The sequence below is a fragment of the Tripterygium wilfordii genome, chromosome 9 (genome assembly GCF_013401445.1).
Source record: "Tripterygium wilfordii isolate XIE 37 chromosome 9, ASM1340144v1, whole genome shotgun sequence".
Classification (NCBI taxonomy): Eukaryota; Viridiplantae; Streptophyta; class Magnoliopsida; order Celastrales; family Celastraceae; genus Tripterygium; species Tripterygium wilfordii.
This window is the reverse complement of record NC_052240.1, coordinates 3181970-3193740: the sequence shown is the minus strand read 5'-3', so window position 1 is coordinate 3193740 and position 11771 is coordinate 3181970. Positions and strand designations below refer to the sequence as shown.

At 31.3% G+C, this 11771-nt stretch overlaps 1 protein-coding gene across 1 annotated transcript; it reads left to right on the top strand.

The window, feature by feature from the left end:
- The first annotated feature begins 6054 nt into the window (after positions 1-6054).
- Positions 6055-7410, top strand: LOC120006223 (xanthoxin dehydrogenase-like). Its single transcript, XM_038856180.1, has 2 exons — positions 6055-6151; positions 6380-7410. The coding sequence occupies exons 1-2, from the start codon at positions 6111-6113 to the stop codon at positions 7179-7181; spliced, it is 843 nt and encodes a 280-aa protein (XP_038712108.1). The 5' UTR covers positions 6055-6110; the 3' UTR covers positions 7182-7410.
- Positions 7411-11771: the final 4361 nt, after the last annotated feature.

Here is an 11771-nt window from a genome sequence, read left to right as displayed (position 1 = left end):
AGTTAAAGACTATCCGTGTAACTTGTTTGAAACAATTTATAAATTTGGATACCCAAATTGAAACATTTGAAAAATGAGTCAAATATAAACATTTGAAAAATGTGTGACTGAATTAAACCTAGTCAGATATTTCAATGAACCTAGTCACAATTAAATCATGAATACTAATTCCAAAACTCTAATATTGCATTTTGAAAAAAAAGATTGTGATTTAACATGAGTTTTGGGAGGGAATTGGAGCGAAAATTGGGGTCCCTATCTCAATTTAGAAGTGGTCAAATTTACTGGGATGAATTTTATTTTGTATTGGTTCTTCCTTTAACTCTAACCTAATAATTGGTTCTTCCTTAACTCTAGTCTAACCTAATAATTTATATATTTATATAAAAATCTTCCTTCTTTTTCTTTGACTACCTCAGTCTCATTGGTTCTTCGTTTTGAAAACTTCTCTCTAAACTTAATTGTACTATGTTATTTCCTTGACTTTTTGTATGTGTTGAATTTATTGACGCAATTTGATTTGTTTCTCATGACATTAAGACATGAAAGGCTTCACATTGTTTGAACGAGACAGCACGACAATATTCAAAGTTCTTATTTCTCGATAAATAATTTTAATAGGTTTTTTGTTTTTATGTTTTCTGATTTTTTTTAAGGCCACATGCAAGTTTGTCCTTTGAATATAATATATGGTCCTAATCTCAGGTCGTTAGGTTCGCGCTCACAAAATTTCTGACCTAATGACAGAGTAAGTTGGGCCACAGCCCATTACGTTGCCACAAAAATATATTTTTTGATATTTATTTGCATATCTTTTCCAAAGAATATGTGAATTTCTAAATTATTTAAATTTTTCGATGATATACATAAATATACTTTTAACAAAAATGTTACAGTTCTCAGTCATCCCAATAATTTATTTTGTCCCTTGATTGATGCAAGTGTATGGGCCTACAAAATCTGATGATATTATCTCTTTTGGATAATATGTGAATTTTTAAATTTTTTAAATTTTCCGAAAATATACGTACATATGCTTTTAACAAAAATGTTAGGGATCTTAGTCATCCCACTAATTCATCTTGTCCATTGATTGATATAAGTGTAGGAGCGCATAAAACTTGATAATTGAATCAGAGAGTGACATATCGATCACTAAGATGACTGAAATCTCTATCACTTCTATACTTTTAATAAGAGGAGCCATAAGTATAATCTAATTAATCTCTTTTGATTACGTTTGACTTTTCAATCTTCTTTATTACTTGGGTCAGTCAGATTTAATAATGTCCCCAAAATCAACTTTGGATGGGACTTGCAATTAACTTACAACCAATTTAAGAATGCGGACTGGAAGCCGGGGGTCTACTGTAAATTTTTTACAGCGGACCCCCTTATAAATTCATTTTTAGTATTTAATAATTTTTTATAAATTTTTAAAAAATCATGATTGTGTTTTGATAGAAATTTCGAGTTGAATGGTATATTTTTTGTTTCAAACAAAAATCAAATTCATGTTAAAAAGAGACATTGAATGTTTTGAGTTTATATTCAACGATCCAAAATTTTCATTTCATTTTCGTGTTTAATTTGATTTTTGGTTGAAACAAATAATATACTGTTAAACTCGTAATACCGATCAAAATACAATCATAATTTTTTTGAAATTTATAAAAAATCATAACATTGTATAATGTATTTACAGCGGGGTCCGCTGTAAAAAATTTACAGCAGACCTCTACCACATATAGGGACTCCAATTTTAGCTCCGATTCTCTCTCAAAAATATGTTAAATCGTGAATTAAAATTTGTTATTGAGTTATTAATTATTTTGGTATTTATAATGTTATAATATAGTTGATTTTGAAAAAAATAAATTATAGGTTCTAAACCTGAATTCTAAATTCTAAACACTAAAACCTAAACTCTAAACTCTAATCCTAAACCCTAAACCATAAACACTAATTCCTAAACTCTAATATTGTATTTTAAAAATAAAAGTTCAGGATTTAACATGGGTTTTGGAAGAAAATTGGAGCTAAAATTGTAGCACCTGAACCCCCATCCCAATTTAGAAGTGGTCAAATTTGTTGGGATGAATTTTGATTGGTTCCTCTTTTAACTCTAACCTAATAATCGGTTCTTCCCTAACTCTAGTCTACCCTAATAATTTATATATTTATATAAAAATCTTCTTTCTTTTTCTTTGAATACCTCATTCTCATTAATTGGTTCTTCGTTTTGAAAACTTCTCTCTAAACTTAATTGTACTATGTTATTTCCTTGACTTTTTGTATGTGTTTAATTTATTGATGCAGTTTGGTTTGTTTCTTATGACATTAAGACATGAGAGTTCTAACATTGTTTGAACGAGACATCACAACAATATTCAAAGTTCTTATTTCTCGGTAAATAATTTTAATAGGTTTTTTTGTTTTTATGTTTTCTGATATTTTTTAGCCCACATACAAGTTTGTCCTTTGGACATCATATATAGGCCTAATCTCAGGTCATTAGGTTCGCGCTCACAAAATTTTCGACCTAACGGCAGAGTTAGTTGGGCCAGAGCCCATGGCGTTGCCACAAAAATATATTTTTTGATATTTATTTGCATATCTTTTCCGGAGCACATGTGAATTTTGAAATTTTTAAAATTTTTCGATGATATACGTAAATATACTTTTGACAAAAAGTTAGAGATCTCAGTCATCCCAGTAATTTATTTTGTCCCTTGATTGATGCAAGTGTAGGGGCTCATAAAATCTGATGATATTATATTTTCTGGATATAATATGTGAATTTCGAAATTTTTTAAATTTTCCGATGATATGCATACATAAGATTTTAACAAAAATGTTAGGGATCTCAGTCATCTCAATAATTCATCTTGTCCATTGATTGATCTAAGTGTAGGGACCCATAAAACTTGATAATTGAATCAGAAAGTGACATGTCAATCATTGAAATGATTGAGATCCCTATCACTTCTGTATTTTTATAGGAGGAGCCATAAGTATAATGTAATTAATATATTCTTATATGTCCTGTACGATGTTATAAAATAAGTAGTTATTTAGTGTCAACTTCCATGATAGAAATCCAATTTTGATTACATTTGACTTTTCAGTCTTCTTTATTACTTGGGTCCAGATTAATAAGAATGTCCCCAAAATAAACTTTGGATGGGACTTACAATTAAGTTACAACCAATTTAAGGATAGTGACCCCAATTCTCTCTCAAAAATATGTTAAATCATGAATTAAAATGTGTTATTGAGTTATTGATTATTTTGGTATTCATAACGTCAGAATATAGTTGATTTTGAAAAAAAAAATTCTAAATCCTAAACCCTAAACACTAATTTTTAAACTCTAATATTGTATTTTGAAAAAAAATCGTGATTTAATATGAGTTTTGGGAGAAAATTCAAGCTAAAATTGGAGCATGAGCCCCCATCTCAATTTATGAGGAAAAAGATTGGATGTAATTATTCCATCAATTTCACCAAATCTGCATCATTGAATGATGGGGTGTGCTGTTGTCAAATCCAATGCAATCATACATTAAACGGTAGAATTGGTTGGACTAATTCCAGCCCTCCATCCCAATTTAGAAGTGGTCAAATTTGTTGGGATGAATTTTGATTGGTTCTTCCTTTAACTCTAACCTGATAAATGGTTCTTCCTTAACTCTAGTCTAACCTAATAATTTATATATTTATATAAAAATCTTCCTTCTTTTTCTTTAAATACCTCATTCTCATTGGTTCTTCGTTTTGAAAACTTCTCTCTAAACTTAATTACTCTATGTTATTTCCTTGAATTTTTTTTATATGTCTTTAATTTATTGATGCAGTTTGATTTGTTTCTTATGACATTAAGACATGAAAGTTTTAATATTGTTTGAACGAGACCTCACAACAATATTCAAAGTTCTTATTTAATTTCTCGATAAATAATTTTAATAGGTTTTTTGTTTTTTTGATATTTTTTCGGCCCCATATAAGTTTGCTTGTTGGGCATCATGTATGGGTCTAATTTCATGTCGTGAGATTCCCGCGCACAAAATTTCTAACCTAACCATAGAGTTATTGGGCCAGAGCCCATTGCGTGCCACAAAAATATATTTTCTGATATTTATTTGCATATCTTTTTTGTAGAATATGTGAATGTCAAAAAAATTTAAATTTTTCGATGATATACGTACATATACTTTTAACTAACTGTAATTTTATAGGAGTCATAAGTATAATGTAATTAATCTGTTCTGATATTTCCTTTAAGATGTAATAAAATAATTAGTAATTTAGTGACAACTTCCATGATAGAGACCCCATTTTGATTACATTTGATTTTTCTGTCTTCTTTATTGGATTGATATCCATAAAATTATTTTCCCAAACCATGTCTAAAGTTGACTCCAACTATACTGCCAATCAATATTACATAAGAAAACGATCGATGTTTTCTGCTGAAATAATAATAAATATATTACACATGATTGTCATGTGCCAAATTAATCTATCAAAAGTCAAATTGTTAACAATCCATGTGATGTAATAAATTTAAAAAAAAAAAAATTCACCCTAGCTTGTGGAGTTGTTCTTCAAGATATTCAGGATCGTGCTAAGCGTTTTGATAATTGCTCTTTCTCTCATGTCAAAAGATCGGCTAATTATGTGGCCCATCACTTAGTTAGATTAGCTCATTCATCTGTTCAAAATGTTTTTTTGATTGAGGAATGTCCTCACTCGATTCTACAATATGTAGAAACTGATTCTATGCAATGAAATTCTTTGTTTCTTCAATAAAAAAAAAAGCCATTTGAAATTTGATTTTTAAAATTTCAATGATTTGCGTATAAAATTAGTAATTGTAACTTATACGAATCATCGATTCCAACACAAAAACTTTAATAACTTGGTGTCAACTTCCATGATAGAGACCCAATTTTGACTACATGCATTTTATTTGTATGTCTTTTTCATTGGATTGAAATCCATAAAATTATTTCCCTAAACATGTTTAAAGCTTATTCCAATTAATTGTCAATTGAGATTATATAAAAAGTGGTGTTTTCTATATAAAGAAATCTCATATTGTAAAGACTGTAATTTCCAAAGGAAAACAAGAGAAGCAAGGGAATCAAAGATTCAAGTTTTTTACTTCATTAAGCAAATTAGTAAAGAATTTTCCAACTTAAATACACAAATCTATCAAAAAGAATGAATAAAGTAATCAGAAAGTAATACTGCACAGAAAAGGGCTCCAAAGTAACTCGTCCAAAAAGACCTAGAAAGCTACGATGTCGTTTTAGTTCGTAACACCCCCCAATAAGGTGAACGGTATGCATCAGTGACATTCAACTTGTGAAGAAATCACTTGATTGCTATGTTGAAGGAATGTGCAAAAGTTTCAAAAAACCAAATTGGATAGAAGAGGGCTACAAAATGACCTGCCCAAAAAGACTTAGAAGCTACGGTGTCATTTTAACTCGTAACACATAGCACATCTAATATATATGAATTTCTTTTTATTTTACAAGGGGATCTGCAATTACTATCCTTCGATTGTATACTTAATAAAACCATGAGCTCTTGTAATAATTCACAAACCTCACATTATACACACGCACATTGTGTCTGTCAACACTGATATCACACATCAGATTGACATAACCCAATCAAGTGGTATATAAGCAAACGTCTAACTCTTCTCACAAGGTAAAAGCATTTTATGGGCCTAAGAACTAATGGTGACTGCCCAAAAAAGACAAATTGACAAAACTAGTTGTTCCGAACCCATCTCACATCGTGCAAACACGTTAACTAAAAAAAAATGAAAGAACCTATGCGATGTCTCACATCGTGCAAAGACCTTTCTGAAAATTAAAAAAAAAAGAAAAAGAAAAAAAAATCCCATTGGATGAAAAGTCAACTTGGGTGACGCCAGCGATGAAAACAACTGCTCAATGTAATTAAATTATTTAATTAATTAATTTAATCATAAAATGTAGTTTAATTACTCTTTATTATGTATTATATATACCCACAAAACACATCAAAGAAAACACACACCTTTAATTCTATTGAAGCTAAGCTCATCGATCATGTCTACCAATGTTGCTGATTCTTCCCTCCCTGCTCAAAGGTAGGCATTTAAGCATATAATTCTGAGTTTTTTTGGGGTTCTCTAACTTCTTTTGATTCCCATCAAAATTTAACATAATTTTTATATAAAAAAAAATTTTCATTGTGTTTATGTATGCTACTGAATTTGTGTGTTTGACATGTATGTAATCTTGTATCTTGAGTTACTAGTCTAATTAGTTTGTTTCGAGAAATATTAATTCAGTTCCCATATTTCATTTCTTTCTAGATTATTAGGAAAAGTGGCAATCGTCACCGGAGGAGCATCTGGAATTGGAGAGGGAATTGTGCGTTTGTTTCACAAACATGGTGCAAAAATATGCATCCTTGACGTACAAGACGAGTTAGGGCAACAAATCTGTGAGTCGCTCTCCAACGACGACTCAAACATTTGTTATTTACACTGTGATGTCTCAAACGAGGACGATGTTCGTCAAGCTATCGACTTCACCGTGGATAAGTTCAGTACTCTTGACATTATGGTCAACAATGCCGGCGTTATGGAACCGCATAACCCAGACATCCGAACCTTCGACCTGAATAGGTTCGAAAAGACGATGAACATAAACGCCAAAGGAACGTTCATCGGAATGAAACATGCAGCGCGTATTATGATGCCCAACAAAAAGGGTACAATAGTTTCTACTTCTAGTATGGCCAGCGTAATTGCCGGCGTATCGCCGCACGCGTACACCGCATCCAAGCATGCCATTGTAGGGCTTACACAAAACGTTGCAGCTGAACTGGGAAAACATGGAATCCGAGTGAATTGTGTATCTCCATATGGAGTTCCAACTCCATTGACCTTTAATCAGTTGCCTAAAGAGTATGTAACAGATGAGGTCATAGCAGGAGCACGAAAACAGATTACAATGAAGGCTAATTTGCAAGGTGTGGATCTAACTGTGGATGATGTTGCCAATGCTGTGCTCTTCTTTGCAAGTGATGATGCTAAGTATGTGAGTGGAACCAATTTGTTGGTTGATGGTGGATTTTCAAGTGTGAATCACTCATTTGGATTCTTCAGATGATTAAGTTGTGGGCAGTTTTTGTTTATAGGTTCCAAGTTTTTAATTTCCTCTGTGTGTTATATGTTAAAATAAAAGTCATATTTGTATCTTGTTATTTGTTGTCATGGAACCTTATATTACTTTTGTGTGATTGTGTCGTTGGATTTGTAATAATTTATCATTTGAAGTTTGATTTCCCTTGTATTCCCATGTTCTTATGACTGAAATAAAACTTGTTTTTTCTTTTGCGTAACAATAATTGCTTGAATGGTTTGTTTATCTTAATATTAATTATGGGCTCATGGGTTCATATTACACACCCGAAATGTAGTGATTGTGAGTTTTCATGTTAAAAAAAATAATCACGCTGGATCTCTGAGCGGGATCTGGGTATCGACTCCACCGGTGTGGTTTTAGTGGCGTTGAAACCATATGCGCCAGTGCCGTACAACTTATATCATGCATGAAACACACATTGACTGTAAATTTCAGAAGTTGTTTAGGTACAAATTAAATAGGAATAGGGTTTGAGTGATAGGAAAATCTGGGCGAAGTTCGAATTTAGGGTTTGGTGTGGATGATAAACCCTAAATGAGGAAGAACCCATGTCTGCATCGCAAGGGAAGCAAGCGAGGAAAAGATACTCTGATTCATTTTTAGTATCCGTTTGGTAGAGCGATTGTATTGATTTTCAACGCTAGCGGTTAAGGTGTGGAAAAAAAGCTGAGCTTAAAGTTATAAAATAAGTTGTGAGGTATTTGGTAGAGCTGTTAACTGTTGTTAACGGTTAGGTAGAGTAAATATATTTTGTTCATATTTTTTCATTTTAATTTTTTTTATTTCAATACAAAATTAATTATAAATTTAATAAATAAATAATTATTATTAATTTATAAATATACTTTATTAAGTAAAAATAATAATTACTTTAATTTAATATATAAATAAATTTGTAATATAATATATACTCCATATATAAATGAAAGAAAATGTCAAATTAAAAATATATATTATTATAATTATTAATATATATATTTATAATTATAAATCTAATTTATTAAGTCTAAATATATCTTAGTTGGGGTTTATTAGTAATATTTATTATTCAAGTGGGTCCCATCATGCTTTTTTATTTAAAAAGGGGAAGCTTGACTTTAAAATATGTGGGGCCCGCATAAATTTTTTTTAAAAAAAAAGTGAGTACGGTTAACTCCCTCACAAACTCCATTTTGGAGCTTGTAATTTGTACCGCCCTCAAATTTCACATGTTTGGTGAAGTGGGGACCGCTAACGGTACCGCTCTGTGGATCGCTTCACCAAACACGGCCATAATTTCAATTTGTTAGGGCGATTAAACAATGTAGCCATAATTACGTAAAAGAGGACCTACCGGAAACACTAAAAAGTAAAACAACTTAAACTATAGTTTATTCAGGCCCAAGTTCAAATGCATAGAGGGATAATTAATTATACAACCCAATTACCTGAACTGGCCCAGTTTCTTGGCCCATATATTTATACAAAATAATTAAGGGGTAATTACTAATACAGTAGTATTAGGTAACTCATATAGTGATAGTTCATGGGAGCCCAAGTCTTTTAAATGAAAATTTAAAAGGTTTAACTCTCAAAATACCTTTTACATTTTAAAAAAAAAATTACATATTCGGAATCAGCACATAAAACTCTTTCTAATAAGATCCATTGTCTATGAGTTTTATCAGATGGATCTTAATTCCATTATTTTTTCCAATAAAATTTCAAAAACAACGGATTCAGAACTAAAACAATGAATTTTATACTGTGCTTTAAAAAACAGTAGAATCTCTATTAAAATAATAAATTTTGGACAATGAATTCTAGAATAAAAAAGGTGATCTGTTGGGCTCCCATGGGCTACCAATTGATAGGCTACATAATCAAGAAAAATTGATAGGCTACATGTCAATTTTGTTACCAATAAGAACATAATCAAGAAAACTTGTTCCAATAAGGATATCCGAAAATTTAAGAATAAGGACACAGGGCTTTAAATTACCTATATGCTCATATGCTTTTCAAGAAATTACTTTAAAAAATCTTCTCAATCCGAGCTCAAATAATTGGGTTACGATTGTCTGAACACATTGACGTCAGAAACATAGTTTTGATAAGCAAACTTTAAGTCTCGATTTGACCTCTAAAATATTCGAATTTCTAAATATGTATTAGATAAAAAAAGATATTTTAAATAATTTGTCATTAATGAAATCAATCTAATCCACCTATAAACTTTATAAATTGAAAAAAAAATTAGAGTACATCCATTGAAATAAAAGTTTGATTTGAGATACTATTGCTAATTAACCCAATAACTAGGTAAATCAAACAATCTGAAAAACGCAAGCAGATTTGTTGCCTCTCTAGAAGACTTTTCTACATAAAATTAATATTATGTGAACGAAAATGACATGTAATCCATCAGTTTGGTAGCCCACCAGATTTATTTCATTGATTTAATCAATGGAATAGTTTTATTTCCACTCTTTTATCTCATAATTCATTGTCCAAAATTTATTGTTTTAATTGTTTTTTAAATCACAGTCTATAATTCATTATTTTAGTTCTTAATTCATTTGTTTTTGAAATTTCATTAAAAAAACAATGGAATTAAGATTTATCAAATAAAACTCATCGACGATGAGTGGGTCCCACAATGAACATTATTCATCAACACTCCATACATTCCAACACTCTATACTCATTTTCTCTATTTTCTCTCTCTTCCTTTTCGTCATCTCTCTTCACTATATATATACTCTAACTCTCAAGTATCATTTTTGCACAACTAAATTTTCAAGTGTCATTTTTTACCCATTGTGTGCATGTAGCATTATACTTATCAAAAAATAACATTTCAAGTACTTGAAATACACTCCATTATACCCATTGTGAACATCTAGCACTTAACTTATTAAGAAAGTATTATCTCAAGTATTTCGAAATCATCCCATTGTAGATGCTCTAATGGGGGTGAGAGTGGGGTGGGGGGCTACACTAGGGTGGGGTTGGGGCTACAGCCTAGTGTAGTCCCCTCCTTCCGCCCTTGGCCTAAACCATGTTTAACAAGTTGTGAAAAAAATGTCATGCATGGTCCGTAAGCCAAAGAAAGACCTCGCAAGGGAAGGGCATCTTCTAAAGGAAATTCGTTGAGATGAACCAAATCTTGAGGAAAAGGTAATCATTGGGATCCTAACGACCACATGTTCTCACAGGTATGGTGGGGAGTTCGTTGGAATCTCAATGATCATACCTCAAGCATTATTAAAAAAAAAAAATACTCCTACTCATTTTAGGTACGAACTCGCAGATAAGAAAGAAATACTATTGATTCATTGTTTTGTAGTTAATATTACTAACTTGAGTGTCAGAGTGTCACCTAGACGCATTTTCTTCAACGGATGTTTGTCTATACAGGTTCCGAGATTCTCCATCAACATATTGTTTGGATCTCAAGTCTCAAGTGCTTACGTTTAGGTGGGTCAGATTTTTGCATCCCACATATGCACAAACAAATATCCTTCTATATTGTAACTTAAACCTTTTTTTTTTAAAAAAAAAAAGGTAATCCCAGATGGCTCTGTTTATAACTTTATATAAGTATATAAGTTAGCCAAAGTATTTGACTAATTTCCTTAAATAGTATATTATTTAATATGAATTTGACTGTTCATATGGGTCGGCCAAAAAGAAGTATATCAATATATAATTCGGTCATTTTGATTAGTACACGCAATTGCGTATCATGTGGAGTATGAATTGATCAGTTGTTGACCAGTGACAACCCCCCCCCCCCCCCATGTAAATTCAAAATTGAGAAAAGTCGAAATTGGGTGACGCCAGTGATGAATGAGATTGCTGAGAAAATATAGTCCAAAGTTTATGAAAATATGAGACCTATAGTAATCAACTTCACTTACCATTTCAATTATCCACATTATCAAAAAATGGTCCGAATTCGTTATTTTAAATATATATATATAAGAATTCTCACATACACACCAACTTCACGCACTTGAATTATTGTAATAGAACACAATAAAGATTGAGACCACACATTTGCTATGGGACCTGCTGTATCTATGATTGAAAAACAAATACGTAAAATTGGTACGCATAATTATTATTTTTTTTAAATAGGAGTTTCGGGAGGGGTAGGATTCGAACCCACGATTTAATGGATGAGTGATCTCTTACATATACTGTGATTACTGTTCAACTCACTCGCAAATTACTCATAATTAATGCGCATGTATAAGTATGATCACATGCGAACCCCTTTTCTTTTTGTTGAAGTGGGCGCTTTCAATTTGAATGATATACAAGAAAGTGGACCGCGCACGCCGGTAAATTTTTCTTACGGGGTCCGCACCTCAGCATACATACATACATACATACATACATATATATATATACACACACATATAGAAATTTTTTTCTGCGGTTGTCCGCAACTTAATAATTTACGCACTCTATTTTTTAAGTGTTTTTAAAAGTGAAATGACAAGTGTAACCCACTACTTTGGATTCCATATGTTTCAAATCAATGGTAAGATTGAGGTGCATAAGTCA